This window comes from Galeopterus variegatus, unplaced genomic scaffold (assembly GCF_000696425.1).
Source record: "Galeopterus variegatus unplaced genomic scaffold, G_variegatus-3.0.2 Scaffold615, whole genome shotgun sequence".
Classification (NCBI taxonomy): domain Eukaryota; kingdom Metazoa; phylum Chordata; class Mammalia; order Dermoptera; family Cynocephalidae; genus Galeopterus; species Galeopterus variegatus.
In genome coordinates, this window is record NW_007726726.1 from 144,057 (window position 1) to 160,774 (window position 16,718).

At 60.8% G+C, this 16,718-nt stretch overlaps 1 protein-coding gene across 1 annotated transcript in view; it reads right to left on the minus strand.

Annotated features, from left to right (window-relative positions):
* CACNA1H (calcium channel, voltage-dependent, T type, alpha 1H subunit) overlaps window positions 1–16,718 on the minus strand; it is a 69,432-nt gene that overhangs the window by 50,207 nt on the left and 2,507 nt on the right. The window contains exon 3 of the mRNA XM_008570580.1: window positions 16,524–16,712. Within this exon, the coding sequence (XP_008568802.1) occupies window positions 16,524–16,712 (189 nt within the window). The remainder of the gene's footprint in view (window positions 1–16,523; window positions 16,713–16,718) is intronic.

Genomic DNA, 16,718 nt, shown 5'->3' on the forward strand with positions numbered 1-16,718 from the left:
GCCCCCGGGGCTCCCCGGAAAAAAGCCCCAAACCCCTTGGAACTGCCCCAAGGGGAAAGGGTGGGACCCTGACCCGGGGGCGCGGGGGGGGGGGGGAACAGCAGCCCAAGGGTGGGGGTCCTCCCCATGGGGCAGGCTAGGGAGTGAGCAGCCCCAGGCCATCGATGCGGGATGGATGCGGTACTGGGAAGGGAACACCTGCAGGAGGCAGGGCCTGGGGGGTTTGGGGGCCCACCCTCAGGCACTGCCCGGCCTTGTGGAGGGCAGGAGCGAAGGAACAAGACAGCCTGGGGAGGCCCCTCAGCCCACAGAAGGCCAACGCCCATGTCCAGGGTGGCTGGTCTGGCCCCTGCCCAGGCTGCCTGGTCAGGGTAGCCCCTTGAAGGGTCTGAATTCCAGACACCAGGGGCTCCACCAGAGTCGGTCTGTGGGCTGGGAGGGCAGGTGACGGGGAGCCTGGGCAGGTCCCAAGGATGCCACCTTCATATTGGGAGCTGGGGCAAAGGCTGAGGAGGGAGGAGGCTGGGTGGGTTGGAAGAAAACGTGACAGTGCCAGTAAGTCGAGCCTAGAACTGCAGCAGCCTCAAAAGGAACAGGCCACACAGGCACCCGTGGGGCCCAGACACCCTGGGCAGTGTTGATGACCCACAATGCCTGGCTCCATGCGGGGCCCCCACTCACTCCAGGGCTTGAGGCTGGCCTGGCCCCCCACATGCATCAACCCAGCTCTCCAAGGCTCTCGCGCCTGAGGACCACCCAACCAGTGTTAAGCCAGCTGGCTCCATGAGTTGCAGGAGTGGGCAGGGGCGTAGGAACCAGGGAAAGCCACCTTGTTTGCTCTGGGTGCCTGCTGGCTAACCATGCACTGGTGTGCAGGGTCCACGGCAGCCACGGGCTCGGGGAATGAGGCCAACCTCTGCCCCAGCAGCTGACCCTGGGCCCATGCTGCCAGCCCAGGGAGGGGCTGCACAGTGCCTAGATGGCTTCTGATCTGCCGCCCACCCAGACAAATGGAACAAGTTCCAGACCCCATGCACTCCCAGCAGGAGTCTCCGTGCACCCCAACCTGGGGATGCCTCTGTCCATCTGGAACTCAAGGACCCAATCCCATATCCCTCTCCTCAGAGACACTGCTACCCTGGATGACCCAGCCTAAGGAAGCTTCCGGGCCTGGGGCAGTGGGGACCAGAGACATGGAGGAACCATAGGCAGAAAAGTCCAGAGCTCTGGCTGTCTGCAGAGGGAGCTTCCTGGAGAGAAAGCTCAGAGAGCATACCACAGCCACCAAGCTCAGAAGTTTGGGGACAAATGCTGGAGCTGTCAGCACATCAGCAAGGACACAGGTAAATACCCCCATGCCCCTCAGGCTCACTGCCACCAGCAGCAGCCCTGCCCCTGACACCCAGGCATGGGGGTGGGAGGCAACTCAGGGGCCTCCAGGCACCACCAGCACCAACCTAGAGCCAGGTGCAGGGTGGGCAGCCAGACCTTGCAAGGGATCCACCTGCTTCAGATCTGCACAGCAGGTCTCAAACACGCGAGTGGGGGAACAGAAGGTGAGGAGGACCTCAGAGTGTCTCTGTGCACTTCCCTCCCACCAACAGGATGGGAAGTCCCTCGTCATGGGGGACGAGAGGGAATTCTGGTCCACCCCTTGGCATTCTGGTGCCCCCACTTGGAAAATGTCTCTGTCCGTCACTGTGGCTCCTCCCTGCAAGTCTGGGGACAAGCAGCTGCCTCCAGGGGGACCCATAGCCACAGGCAGCCCCGGGAGCACACCCAGCCCCTCGGGCAGGAATGTCCCATCCACTCATCTAGGAAGCGTTTGCTGAGCACCTACTAAGTGCCAGCACCTCCAGGCCCTGCAGACACAGTGAGCCACACTACCACCCACCCTCACAGACCCTCTTTCTAGCAAAACGCCTGATGCCACGGGCTCCAGGTACCTTCTCTGTTTTCCCCACCTGGGGGACCCCACGTGTGGGCCCTGGAGGAGGGGTGAATTGGTCAGGGAGCAGGTGGGGGCCTCAGGGTCTCTAATCCAGGAGCAGCCCTGAACACACTACATCTCTTTATGTAACTTGGGCAGCGGGCTCCTCCGGGCTAGGCCAGCAAACCAGGAGCTGGTGGGGGATTAGTGACAGGCGTCGCCATGGCAACCTGATTAGTCAGAAACGCATTGTGGTTGGGAGTGCAGTGTAGGCCTTCTGTGGCTCTGCAAAGGTAAAAGGAAACCCCAGAGATTCATTAGCAACAAGTTCCCATGGCAACCGCACCAAGCTCATTAATAATTTTTTTTTTTATTCCAAGTGTGGGTGTTGAAATTCTCAGGAGGACTGATGGAGGGACGTATGCAGAGAAAACACACGCGCCAGCTACTCCCACCCGCGGCCCGGGCGCCACCCCGACACCTGCCCATGCTCCAGCTGTGTGCCAGCACATAGAGGTTCCCCATAGCCTGGGGCGGTGGCAAGCCCCTGCCCACCAGGGTGGGCTATGGACCCAAAGCAGAAGGGACGCTCATACAAGACCCACTGGGCAGGGGCCGGCCCCCCAGGGAGACACCCCGAAGAGTCTGCAAGGAGGGGGAGGGGCCGTGTCCTGCTCACATGGGCAGCCCCCAACTCCACAGACTCAGGCTGGGTGTGGTCCCCAAGACGACCACAGAAACAGTGGCTCAGAGACCCAAGTCAGGTGGGGTGAGGAGTTAACAAGCAGGTGCTGCTTAGGAAAGTGACTAAACAGAATTCCCACGTGACCCAGCAATTCTGCTCCCGGGTGTACACCCAAAAGATCTAAAGCCAGGGTTTAGAACAAAACCAGCGCAGGAACGTTCACAGCAGTGCTATTAACAGTCAAAAGGAGGAAACAGCCTAAATGTCCGTCAATGGAGGAACAGAAGAGCACGAGGCGGCCCATTCACACAACGGAGTATCACTCAGCCGCGAAGAGGACTGAGTCACTGACACACACTGCAGCACAGACAAACCGGAAAACATCAGTAGAGGGAAAGAAGCCAGACACAAGGACACATGCTGTGTGATTCCATTCACAGGAAACACCCAGAACACGCAAACCCGAAGATACAGAAAAGGGCCTGGTGGACTGCAGGGCTGGAGAGCGGGAGAGGCTGCTGACGGGTACAGAGTTTCCTTCTGCGGTAATGAAAACATTCTGAAGTCTACTGAACAGCACACTTCATGTGTGAATTGTGTGATGTATGAATTACACTTCAATAAAACTGTTTGAAGAAGCATATGCTGGAGTTGGCCTGCCCGGCCCCGAGTCCTGAGTGCCAGCTGCCCTCTCTGCACCTCCGTGTCCCCACTGGCAGGACGCACGAGGGGCTTGGAGCATGGGCAGGGGGCCAGGCTCCTGCCCTGGGGCCACAGAGGTGACCAGAGGGTCTGGCCAGCAAGGTACTCCTGCGTTCTGCTTCGGATGCAATTGTCCCCGCCAGATGCCCAGCTCATGGGGCACGAGGCACTCCCCATCCCCAACCCCCTCTGGCCACTCCTCCGGTCCTTGCCTACCCAAAACAGAAAACATGCAAATAACAGGAAGTCCCTGCCAATTCATGAACAGGAACACGCCCCCTACTGCGTCAGTCTGAGAATCAGTCTCAGCCCAGGAATGTGGTAATTCACAATTAAAAGACAAAACAGGCTGGCTGGGGCCATGCGGTGTGCCCGCCACTCACGCCCCACATGGGTAATAATAACCCGGTGGGTCCAGGCACCAGATGCAGCCAATTACCCAACTAGGAGTGACAGAGCCTGCCCATGCAAGGGACACGGCAGTGCGGGCTGCTCTTTCAGACCCAATGGGAGGGAACCAGCTTCCAGGGAAGGAAAGAGATGCTGGCGGGGTGGGTCTGGGAGGGAGTCCAGAAACACTGCTGGGACTCAGGGACAGCGGCAGGAGACAGGGTGAAGCAGCCCCACTGGAGGTGCGTCCTCTCCATGCTGGCCACCTGGCAGGGTGGTGGTGGGGGGCGGGGTGCCCTTCAGGGCTTTCCTTCTGACTCCCTGAACCCCCCAGGCCCAGGCACCCCTCGGCCCAGCAGCTCCACTGAGCCATGCTGGCACTGAACCAGGGTTCAGGGGTGGCGAGGCCCTGATCCCTTCCCTGCACCCATCCGGCCTCTGCCCATACGGCTCTGAGACCGCTCAGCCCTCTCCCTCCTTATTCATGTGACCCAGATTTTGATGGTAGATTGGGAAAAAAAAAAAGGCTCTGGAGTATCAAGGAAGAATGAGGCCCAGGAGTGTCAGCAGGCCCAGCTTTGAAACAAAAACTGTGGTCTGGGGTCTGCCCTTGATGGCCTCTGTCCCCAGGCCCACCCAGGGAACCTACCCATGCTGCTGCATCGTGCTTTTAGAAGTTTCCTCCAGATGATGGCATGTGCCGCCTGCCCCTCAACCTTCCTCCTGCCTCCCTGGCAACTGTGGCACTGTGCTCAGTTAATGAAGGGGGACACTCAGCTGATGGGGGCCTTGGTGGGGGCATTACCAGGTGGTAGTCCGGTCCCCCTGGCAACTGTGGCACCGTGCTCAGTTAATGAAGGGGGACACTCAGCTGATGGGGGCCTTGGTGGGGGCATTACCAGGTGGTAGTCCGGTCCCCCTGGCAACTGTGGCACCGTGCTCAGTTAATGAAGGGGGACACTCAGCTGATGGGGGCCTTGGTGGGGGCATTACCAGGTGGTAGTCCGGTCCCCCTGGCAACTGTGGCACCGTGCTCAGTTAATGAAGGGGGACACTCAGCTGATGGGGGCCTTGGTGGGGGCATTACCAGGTGGTAGTCCGGTCCCCCCACATCTCCATCCTGCTCCCAGGCCCAGACACCCTGGCCTCCCACCGACACTTGCCAGCCTCCATCCCACCCAGGATGTGCCATCGGCGGGCGCCTTCTCCGCACCTCCTGCCCTGAGCCCCCTCCATGCCCCAGACAGGTCCCTACCCCCACACAAGGCATCCTCCCCATCATAGAACCCCCGTGGAACCAAACAACACTGAGATCAGCCGCCTGCAGGACACTCCCACTAGAACAGGAGCTTGGGAGCCTGGCCTGCCACCTCAGAGGCCAAAACACACATCCCCAAGCGAACAACTGGGTGAAGAGGTGACTCCACCCACAGCCAAACACCGGCACGGGGGCCACAGGCTCACCCCACACCTCCCCCAGAGACCAGAAAAATGGATGGACTCCCCAGCCCTGACCATCTGCATCTCTTGTCCAACTAAGCACAGGCAGCAGCTCAGAAAACCCCAGATCCACCAGCTTGACCCAATAAGGGCCTTGCTGGAGCTCAAGGGCTGGATCCCACAGAAGGGGGCCAGAGAGGGTTTTGGTAACAGGTGTTATTCCTGAGCTTTGAACTGCACACTGTCCCACTCCGTACCACCTGAGCTGTGTCCAGCGTATCCACACTGTATATGGTACCCGCCCACTGATCATTTAGTAACCGCCTCATCACCAAATCAAAGAGACCGAGTATACGTAGGTTTCCCCACTAGCTGAGGCTTCCGGTACTCAATGAGGGACTTGGAATGTGTCCCCAAGGATAATGGGGACTCCTGTGAGTCCCAAATGTTGCATGTGCCATCCTCACCCTAAAACATTCTTTGTGGTTCATGTGGATCTCAAATGTAACCAGGCATCCTGGGTTCTCTGGCAATGGGACACGGGCTCAGACCCACAATGGCATCTGTGGGAGCTTCATGGGCTTCCCAGGAAGGCGGGAGAGCCTGGCACGCCTGTGCCTCAGCCTCGACACAGACCTGGCAGCCAGCCACACACGCTCAGACCCCCAAGCAAAGCCGATGACAGGCCGTGCCCCACCCAGCGGCTCCTCAGCAGGGGCAGCTGAACCAGACAGGGCCCCTTGCAGCCTCGTGACACAGGGCGGGAGGATCCCAAGACCTTGTGGTGGTCACACCTCCCATCTGTAGTTGTGGTGACACAGCAGGCGTCCCCAGCCAGGGCCTCTCACCCAGCACCTGCTCAAGGCACCTTGAGGACATCGTGAGCACTGGCGCAAGAGCCTGAGGCCCGCGGGTCCAGCTGGTTTGAGGCAAGCCAGGCAGGGTGGTGCACTGAGCCACCCTTGGGGACAGCCTGGGGACCTGGCCAGAGCCAGGAAGCCGCTCAGCTTGCCCAGCAGCCCAGGATGAGTGCCTGTCCATCTTAATGAGGCGCCAATGCAGGCTGACTCACTGGACTACGGCCTCGGGTTGGTGTCCTCATCCAAAGACAAAGGGACGCAGCAGGGAAGGTGTGAGGTGGCCCCAGGCAGCCCAGGCAGGCAGCAGCCACTCCCAGGACACCCTGGTGGGAGTTTCCGGACTCTGTGCTGTGTGTAGCTGGGTCCTTCCCTGGTGATTGTGAGAGGCATTTCCAGACTAGCCCTCAGAGGACTCGTGGCCCAGTGTTAGACACCCATGCCACCTCTACTCCTACACCAGGTCTCTGATCCCCACCAGGCCCCACCCACAGGGAAAGGCTGGGCAGGGGCCACCCTTCTACCCTTCAGACAGGTACCAGGGCCCAGTCTCCAGCCTCACAGCCAATGGCAGAGCTGGGCCAGGACCTGGACTTTGAGGTGCCAGCCCAGACACCTGCCCACAAGGGAGAGGTAGCTGCAGCTTCTCAGGGTGCAGACAAGGGCCCCCACAGGGCAGGCTTGGTCTCACCCACCCAGGGCACAGAACAGAGAGGGTAGGCAACAAATCCAGGGACACACAGCAAATACAGGCATTAGACACACCGTGAAGTCCCAGACAGGCAGGAGCACCCAGCCACTGTCCCCACCACAGCCCACCTCTAGGGCTGGGTCCAAGGCAGGCCCAGGGCCAGGCACCCATAGGACAGCCATGAGGACAGGTGCTCTAGGGATCTTGGGCCACTGGCCAGATGCCCAGGTACCTACCTCCCACTTGTTCTTGCCAACCTCCCTGACCAGCGGACACCTCCTCTGAGAAAGCCCCTGGGCTGGGGTGGGGGCAGTGCTCAGCAACTCCTGGTGACCCGCACCCCCAGCGCCCACAGGAAGGGACAGGGAGGAACCTCTGACCAGACACAGAAACACAGGCACAGCACGGGCTGCCCTCACTGATGGCTCAGAATGGCCGATTTCATGGTTGATTCCCCTCTCCCCGGGTGGCCCCGTTCCTTGTCAGAGGAGCCTGACACGGCTCGTGTCAAACTATGATTTATCCCAGAAGGGGCTGACTCCATTAGCGTGGCTGAGCACCTCCTGCTCCTGGGCCGTTTATCTCCCTCTGGGGGCCGAAAGTCCTAGGATGCAACTGGGCAGGGGCACACAGGTGTGCAGGCCATCAGGGGCGCATGTGGGCTGCCAGACCAATCAAAGGGTCCTGCCTGCCTCCCCAGCTTCTGGTACCGCCGGGGTTCCCTGGCCTTCCTTGGCTGGAGGCCACATTGCTCCCGTCTCTGTCTCAGTCCTCACCAACGTGCTCTGTGTCTGTCTTCTCTTTTAGAACACCCTCTGTGTAACTCAGAGACCACCCTAATCCAGCAGGACCTTAGTTTAACTTGATTATTTCCACAAAGACCCTATTTCCAAATATGGCCACATTCTAGGTTCTGAGCAGACACAAATTCTGGAGGACCCCCACCGAACCTGGTACAACACTCTATATGTATCATTAGTACGTGGAGATGATGCACCTCCCCCCACAGGGCTATACCCTGGACCCTGCAGCAGCCAATGGCCAGGCAGCCCAGACCTCCCCCAGCTGCCTGGGAGACCAGCAGTGGCTTGAGGGATACCTCAGGGGTGCTGGGAGGGTGGCCCTGGACATGGCCTCAGGCCTGGCACCAGGAATGCCATGTGCAGTCATACCCCTGCCCAGCCCCCACGCCAGGTGGCTCAGCCGACACCGATGCCTAAGAACCTGAGTTGGGGGCTGGCTCCTATGATGCCGCCCCAAAGGCCATCAGGGAAGACTGCTGGTGGCCGGAAAAGCCCAGCTGTGGCTGAGAAAGCCCCTGCCTCCCACGCCAGCCCCAGGTCCTTGGGGACCTTCCACAGGGAGACCTGTGAGCTCAGCCACCCACCCTCCACCCTGGCAGGATTCTGCATCACTGAGCCAACTGCAGGACTGAGTGACAATGGGGGCATCCAGCTTGCACCTCTGCTGCACAACTAGAGGCCAGGAGGGCTACAGCCCCATTTCACAGATGAGAAAACCCAGGCCCAGGAGGTGACCTGGTCCACAGAGGTTCTGCAGGAGCCAGGAGCAAGAGGCCCAGCACCCACCTCCACTAGCCGGCCTCAGACTTCAGGGGCATGAAGTCTGTCCACCCCGAAGGCCCTGCTGCCATCTGGAAAACCCTACCCCTGAACCTTACCCCTTCTATTCACGTGTCTGATGCTGCACACCCTACGTGCAGGATGGAGTGAGGGGACCTGGGAGGCCTGGGTACTACTCAGAGCTGGGGACAGGGCGGGGAGTGGCCCCAGGCCCCCACTGACTGGTTGCTGCACTGGCCGTCTGTGAACTGGATTGGGTTGACAGCCTCTGTCCCTGGACTGCATCTGGCCCCTTCCACACCCAATCCCAGGCCCCCCGGAAAGCCCCGTGTCAATGACTGAGGACAGTTGGAGGTGACATGATGGGGAAGCCAAGGCATGTGTGGAGGCCACCAGCTCCCTCCTTTGGCCAGGGGGACCCTGGAATCACACAAGCCCCAGCCCCTACCAGACAAGGTCACTAACTTCTGGGGCCACTAAAGACCATCATGTCCTAAAGAGGCATCAGGGTGTCCCAGCCCCATCCTCAGGCCAGTGAGGACCCCAGAGATGACCACCTTCCACCAAGGGCTCTGCCCAGGTGCAGACAGCTGGCGGGGGGTGAGGAGAAAGGACTAGAACAGGGGGGTGGACAAGGCAGGGAGCAGAGGCCCAGCTCCCTGATGGGGGCCACTGCAGCCAAAAAAGGGCCATTGAGCCCCTCCCCCATCCCCACCACGCCAGTGCCTGATCTCACCTGGAGCCCTGCCGCAGGGGGAGGGTGGCGCTGGCAGAGCCCAGGAAGACAGAGCACAGCGTGGCCAAGCTGGCGGCTGCCTGCCAAGAGCATCCCTGCACAGCCGTCCACTGCGCTTGCCCAGATCCGGCAGCAGAGCAGGGGGCTGTGCCCACCCAGGGGTACTGCTCTGTCCCCTGGCTCCAAGCAGGCCTGGGGTACTCACCCTGGCTCTGGCCCCCCCGCTGCTGCTGCAAGCCAGCTCTGTATGCCAGGGCCTCCACCTCTGCTGCTCACTCAGCAAATGCGCTTATTAACATCGACTCCCCATGTTACCTAAACGGTTCACCTACAGAGAAACTAAGTGTCACTCCCGCACAGTCACCCCACACAGGAGGAAATGGTGACAGGCCAGGTGAGTCCAGTTGGACTGGCTGAGGCCAGGCCTGGAGCGTTGGTCCAGAAGCAAGATCAGTGGTCATTGGGGTGGGGATGGGGGTGCCTGCGCCAGGTCTACACCCCCTGGGGTGGTCCCAGGGGCTGTTATACCCTGAGGGCAACCCCTAACTTTCAGAAGCACTGGGGTTTCCGGGTCCTCCCCCTGCCAGCCTAACTCCCAACTTGGGCAAAGAGGGCCCAGAGCTGTGGTTGAGGTTCTGCGAGGGCGCTGCTTAGGGACCCACCTTAGTCCTGGTCAGCATCACGTGTAAGGAGAGGAGCACTTGGGGAGCCCCTGAAATCCTCTGACATCCAAGACTTGTTCTGTGCCAACACCAGGCAGGGCTCCCTCTGTGCCACTGACCCTGCAGGCGCAGAAGCGCTACAAGGCCACAAAGGAGGCCTGGCGCCCCCCACCTGGCATGCTCTAATTCAGTACATCCATCCATGGTCCCCGCACATCAAACCCTAAGGCTCTGGCAGCGCTGCCAAACCTGCTTCTCCCTGCCAGCCCGAGGCCATCTCCTCCCCGCTGTGGAGCTGCAAGGGCCAGGGGCTGGGGACACCAGCGTCCAGGCAGCCACATGGCAGCAGCGGCACACCCCCTGCATCCCTTCAAGGAGTGTCTGTTCCACGAGGACTGTTCTGAGCAAAATGACGACGAGCTGCTACTCGGTCCCCATCTGTCATCTCGGCGGGCACAGCACTCGGGGGACGGTGCCCAAACCTGCTGCCAACTCCCTGAAGCCGGGAGGTGTGAGAGCAGCAGGGCTCCTTTCCTGCGAGCCCCCATCCTCCATGTCCGACCAAGGATCCGGGCCCTGAAGCGCAATGTGAGGCATGGTGGCCTGACCTCGCCCCCATTTCCTCCCAGGATGGGCAGCCAGTCTTTAGTCTGTGGCTTGGAAACTCAACCTGGTCCCTCATGACTTAGAGTTGTCCCGTGGAGGGGCAGAGAGCGAGTCCTCTCTGGGGCGGCAAGTTAAATACCCATTCGCGAGAAGCAGCAAGACAAAGAGTCCCAACCCGCTGTGCCCGCGGACATCTGCATAAATAAAGGTAACGGATCTCTCGCCTGACCTTGACGGCGCAGGGCCAAGGTTTGCACTTGGCGAGCAGAGTTGGGCTGTTTTGGATTCATCCCTAGAATGTTTGACAGGCTGGCCCCTCCCCTGCATTCCTTCACATCCTGACCCTGGGACGGGGAGTCTTGCCAGCAGCTCCCGGGAGCCCAGCCATCCTGCCCATGGTGCACAGGGGAGAGGTGAGGGTGCCCATGCCTGCCACAGTGACTGCCTCGCCAGAATGGAGCAGGGGTGTCTCAACGTGATGACCACCAGGTCCTTCCAAGAGCTGGTACCAGCCACATCCTTGCTCTGGGCCTCAATGGTGTGGGGACAGCTGTGCCTTCCTACCTCCCAGCTCTGCCCCCTCCCAGAGGAACATCCCCGGACCCCAGCTAGAGGCAGACCTGATCCTGGAGCCACAGGCTAGCCCATGGCCCTCTCCAACACCCTCATCTGCATCTCACCTCCTCATGGCAAGGCAAGCTCCTGAGAGCAGGCCCCAGGTCCCCATCGCACTGATGGTGGCCCACCCACCATGTGCACAGCCCTGCCCTGGACTCCCTCCTCATGGCCCACCTGCCCCTTACCTCCACTTCACACCCCCCACCTCAGGCCCTCTGCCTGTGCCCATCCCGCTGCCACCCCCAACACCCGGCCTCATTTCAAACACCTCCTCCCCCACAGGCCCATGCCCATTGCGCTGACACGTCTGGCCCACAGACCCCAACGGTCACCGTCCAGCCCATCCACCCTCCAAAGCACCCCCACCTGCCTCAAGCACCAGGCTGAGGTGGGCCTCCACTGCTGAATGGTGGACACTGGGCACACCAGCCACTGGTGGAGCTCCCCAGTTCCACCTCCACCCCCATGGGATCCTCCCAAGCTTCCAGCGGCGAGGAACATGCAGGGGTAAGGGGGAGGCTGCAGATCCTGACGTGGTTGAAGACCACACCCAGGGCCCCCCTCACCCTGAAAAGCCCTAGACAAGAAGAAGGGGCCCTGTGCCCAGCAACACCCAGAAACAGGCTGAGTGAGAGAGCCACAGTCAAGGCCTGCGAGACCTGGGACAACCCCGCACACGGTCCTCAGCAGGACCTGGACCAGGGGTACCATGAGGGCTTGGTCCACCTGTGCCTCACGCAGCCAGCACAGGGACTGTCAGCAAGTCCCAAAGGCACGAAGGTCACAACCCCACCAGCCCCAAGCCTCAGAAGCGGGTCCGGGAGTTGGGATGGTTCCTGTTAGGGCCCACCTGCTCTGGACCCCAGCTTGGTCTCCTCCTTCTTGGGGACTGAGGCCCGTGTCACTATGGCCCCTCTGCAGGGCTCAGGCACGCCAACACTGTGCCCATTCCCACAAGACAGGAGAGGCAACATCGCGTGGCACCAGTGTCTCCCTGAAGTGGGAGCTGACGACTTGCCAACGACTGCTCAGTGGACCTCCGCTCCGGGAGACGCACGCCTGGGCCTCTTCCCAATGCCCCTGTAAGGAGGTGAGTTCCGCCCATCAGTGGAAATGCCTCTTCCTCATGAAACCCCCCAGCACTCCTTTCTTGGCCCTGACCTTCCGTCCCCACAGTATCACCTATGCGGGTGTGGGGGCTGCCTGCCTCTACTTTGAGAGGAGTCCCACAGGCAGAGAACACACCTGTGCTTCACCTGGTACACAGTAGGTGCTGAATGCAGACCAGCACTTGCCCAGGGCCTTGTTGGGCAGTGACCCTCGGAATGCCACAGTGCTGGTCACTGGCTTCAGAGACCTATGGGCACTTGTGCCTGTAACTCACGCCACTGCCTCCCCCACTCCTCCCCCTGTCACAGAGCCTGGGGGAGGCTGGCCTGGCTGCTTGGGGGGATGGAGTGCCAGGGTGCCAGGACAGACACACAGCTGAGAGAAGCCAGGCCTCCGGACTGGGGCAACCCCCTCTGCTTTCACATCCCATAATTCTACCCAGGGAAGGATGGACTTCGGTCTGTAGGGAGCCTCTGCAGAGCCCCTCTCTTGACTTGTGGGGAGATGGCTGCTGCCCTGGGTCCAGGAAAACAGATGAAGGTTGACACCCAAAGAGATGGCCCAGGCTATCTGGCAGGTACCTGGGTGGAGATGGGGGCTTGGAAGCAGCCTTCCCCTGAGCCATGAAGGATACTTCCCAAAGGACGGGCAAGGTTCCAGAAGGGAGAGAGGAAACCTCTCCAGGCCAGGGGAGTGGCACTGGCACCGAGCAAAGAATCCCACCCTCCTGGGTGATCCCAGCTCAGGGCTCAGCCCACAGAGTCGCAGGATGGAGCGGGGGCCACCTGGTCCTGTGACCTCCCGCATACAAGGCCACCCCTCTGACAGCCGGGTTGGATGTCCTGAAACTGCTAAGATGGGTGATTCGTAGCAGTGCTCAAGAGTCCACGTGACACAAAACCGAAGAGGTGAGGACGAACTCCCGTCCCATCTACATGGGTCTATAGGGGAGACGGGGAGGGTAGGTGGGGCCCGGAAAGCCGGGACTGGCCTTTTCCAGACCAGTGCACTGTGAGTCCTCACTGGGATGCCCACAGCCACCTGGGCACCGGCAGCAGCCATGGAGCAGTGTGAGAGCAGGATAGCGTCAATTTTTAAAAGATGCCATTAGGGACTGATGTAGACTCGTCCAGCCATGCACCCCTGCTCCAGCTGGGTCATGACAAACTCATGGACTTCAGAGCCAGGCTGGGCTCAACCCAGCTCTGCCCTTCAGCAGCCAAGTGACCTTGGTAGGTCCTTCATCCTCTCAGAGCCCTGTCACATGGGGTACTTGGTGCCAGGCCCATGGCGGACGCCCCCCAGGGACCTTACCATCCCCAAGCCCCCAAGTGCCCCTTTTTGGTCCCTAACACCGCAATCTGCTTCCCTCGCTAACACGGGGACTGAGGTAGGGTCCCCCTCCCGGCCTCCGAGCATTCCTGGACAGCCCCGCCTGCCGGAGTGTTGGGATGCCGGCAGCTGCTTCGCAGGCAAGCACGGAGTCAGAACCCTGGGGGAGCCCGGGCAGAACATAACCCAGCCATGCGGGCTACAACACACAGATCCCACCCACCTTTCTCTATAAATAAACCTGTGTAGGAGAAACAGTACTCGCCCCAAAAGTTCTAGCACAATTATATTTTTAAAAAGCAAAGTAAATCAATAAGGATGAGGGCCATCCTCAGAAGCTCCTTCACCTTGGATCGGAATCACCTCCAAGGCAAAACCAGAACCCGTGTGTTCACTCATGCACGGGCCATCTATTTGGGACCTCCAGAAAGGCCAAGGCTTGAAGAAGGTCCTCCTCTGTGTACCAACTGCAGATCGAATCCCAGCACGGGCTGGGCTCGGCGGATGTCAGCAGGGAGTTTGCCAGCCTCCAGGGAGCGAGGAGCTGCTTTCCTGAGTGTGTGTTCCCTGAGCAAATCCCGTTATCCCTCCCTCTCAAGTCTATCCTCTGTGGGAAGCACAAAGGGCCCGCCGACACCACATCCACCTGCAGGGGAAACCAAGACCCCAGGAAGCACCCGCTTGCTACAGAACACCCCATGGTGCCTAGCAGAACCCCAGCCACACCGACCGCCTGCTCGCACAAAGCCACCCCTCCCAACTCCAGGAATCTGAAGAGCTTTGGAAAGCCTCGGCGTGGCCCACACGGGCTTTCCCTGCGTAAGCCAATCCCCCCACCTGTCCAGGCGTGCCAGCTTATTTTAGGTTCTTTCTGAGGCCCGACACCCACCCCCACGCCAGGGCCTGGCATCTGCTGGAGGTCAGCACCCGTCCCACGTGGCTGGGGGCTCTGACAAGCCACCCCGCTCAACAGATGCAGGGTTTCCACGGGGCCAAGAGTAACAGGATCCTGGGATCTAAGGTCCTCCTACAATGCTTCCCCAAGCTCGTGCAGAAGGGATCAAGGGAACTCCAAATCACTGGTTCTGGGGGGGTGGGTGAATCAAACTGTGCCTCAGAGAGCCCAAGACAAGGAGGGTGGGTGCGTAGAGGGGCTTCCTAGGGAGACCTGCAGCTCCGGCCCAGGGATGCTGCCCGAGGGCAGGCGGACGCTCCTCCACCTACCAGGGGCTCCCCAGGAACACCAGCGGATGGCCCCAGCTGCAGGGATGGGGCCAGCTTGCTCTTCCTGGTTGAAAGCTCTCCAGTACCTTCCAGCCCTCTCCATAGAGGAGAATGGCCACAGGACATCCTCCTCTTCAGGTCATGAAAGAGCCCAGGAATAGGGGCTCTGGCCTCAGGGCACTGCCAGCCCCTTGCCCCTCAAGAGCTCAATCCAGCTGCGTGAGGCTGCCCAGCCCCCACCATCCCTGCACAGAGCAACACAAACAACCTCGCTGCAAGTCCTCAGAGACACAGCCAACCCAGAACACCAGGGTCAGGCTCAAAAACTCCATCAGCCACGAGGGAACAGAGCGGCCAGACATAAGGGCTGTCAGGACAGAGAAAGTCCAGGCTCCACACGGCTCTTTCCCCTATCTGGTCAGCACAGGCTTGGCACAGGGATGGCCTCTCCTCCCGTCCCCAGAATCTGCCGGAACCGCCTGGGTGCCCCTACCTCACCCGGCCACACCACCTTCCCGCTAAAAGACAGTGGCTGGGTCATCTCCCATCTCCGTTCTGCAGGGAAGACCAACCTCCAGCCACCCTACAAGGTCATCCCCGCTCCTGCTGCCAGGGCCAAGCTCCAGCCCCCGAGGATGCCCACCCGCCACAGACACCATCCTCGGACAAGGCGGCCTGGGCCGAGCCCACATGCAGGCCCCACGGCCACGGCCACGACCCTCTGGCCACAGCGGCCCCCTTTACATGCAGACGTGAAGCTGACTCACCCAATGTTTGGATTTGAGAGAAGAGAAACACGGGTTTTATTACTTTTTTTGGTACAGATTCCTCCTTTGTATTTAATATTTATACAGTTAAACACACAAGGTAGGAAAATATATATACACACTGCTCTTTGCCTCTGTCTGTCTCCTGAACTCTGACAGGAAAGTTTTCAGGCACTGAGTCAATTTTCTCTCCCCAGGCCACCCACCACTCACACCCAGGCCCAGGCCAAGGGGCAGGAAGGCATCGCACCCACAGACCAGCCACTCTGGCCACCAGCTCTGAGGGGCCAGTGGGTAGGACCAGCTGGGACACAGACACAGGGCAATGCCCTTCTCAGAGCCTGCTGAACAGTCCCCAAAGGCCACCTACTCAGGAGACCACCAGACCTCTGTAGGCATCCCAGAAATGCCCCTGGCACCGACCCAACTCTGTTCTGGAACCTTCTCTGAATGTCTGCACCCTTCTCACCAGGAGCAGAAAGGGCGGCCCCTTCTTCTCCAGCCAGGGAAGGGACTGGGCAGAAGGGACTCCAGTGTGCGGTGCCAGACACCTCCCTACCCCCCACCCTCCAGCTGCGCATGACTTAAATCAGCACCAGCACCCGAGTTCAGCCTGGAAGAGCGAGTTCACAACCAACGTCACCGCCTCTCTCCGTGGAAAAGGACCAGCGAACCCCAGCACCTCTCGCAGGCCCCCGCGGGTCTCCGCGGCGCAAGGCACAGATTGAAAACTTTACTTCCCTTACTCCAGTTCCTTCCGGCCTCCCCTTCCCCAGGGAGGGTCCTGACTCAGACCAGTCGTTCAGTAAGCGGCGCGCGCGGGGGGGGGGGGGCGCGCGAGACTCCCCGTCCTGGCCTCCATCCACCGGGGCGCAAGGAGTTCCAGCCCTCCCTGCCGATTCCTCTCCTCTGCAATCCCGCGGTGGCCTGGCCGGTTGTCTTCCACCCTCCTCCGTTCCCAGCTGGCTCTGTAACGGGGACACCCTATTCAAGTCGAGAGAAGCACTCCTACTACCCCCTCAACAGCTCGCACCAGGACCACCTCTCGGAAGAGCGCAGCCCGCGCGCCCCTGACCTACACCCCAGTGTGCCTGGACCGCGCCAGCGCCAACGAGCCGGGGCGCGTGGGACGCACGTGGAGAGGGTCCTGCGCCCCGGACCCCCGCACCCCGCCGGCCCTGAAAGGATATGGGTTACAGACCAGCCGGAGACACCAGCTGCGCGGCCGCGTGGTCTGCCCGAGGCAGAAGAAAACGGTGGCCGCCAGCGCCGGGTACGGGACCGGCTGCTCCTCGTCGGCGCCCAGCTCCGGGCCGCGCTCGGCCGCCGGGCTCTCGGAGGGCGACGCGTCGGGCCCCGACCCCCGCTCCGCCTCGCACCTCGGC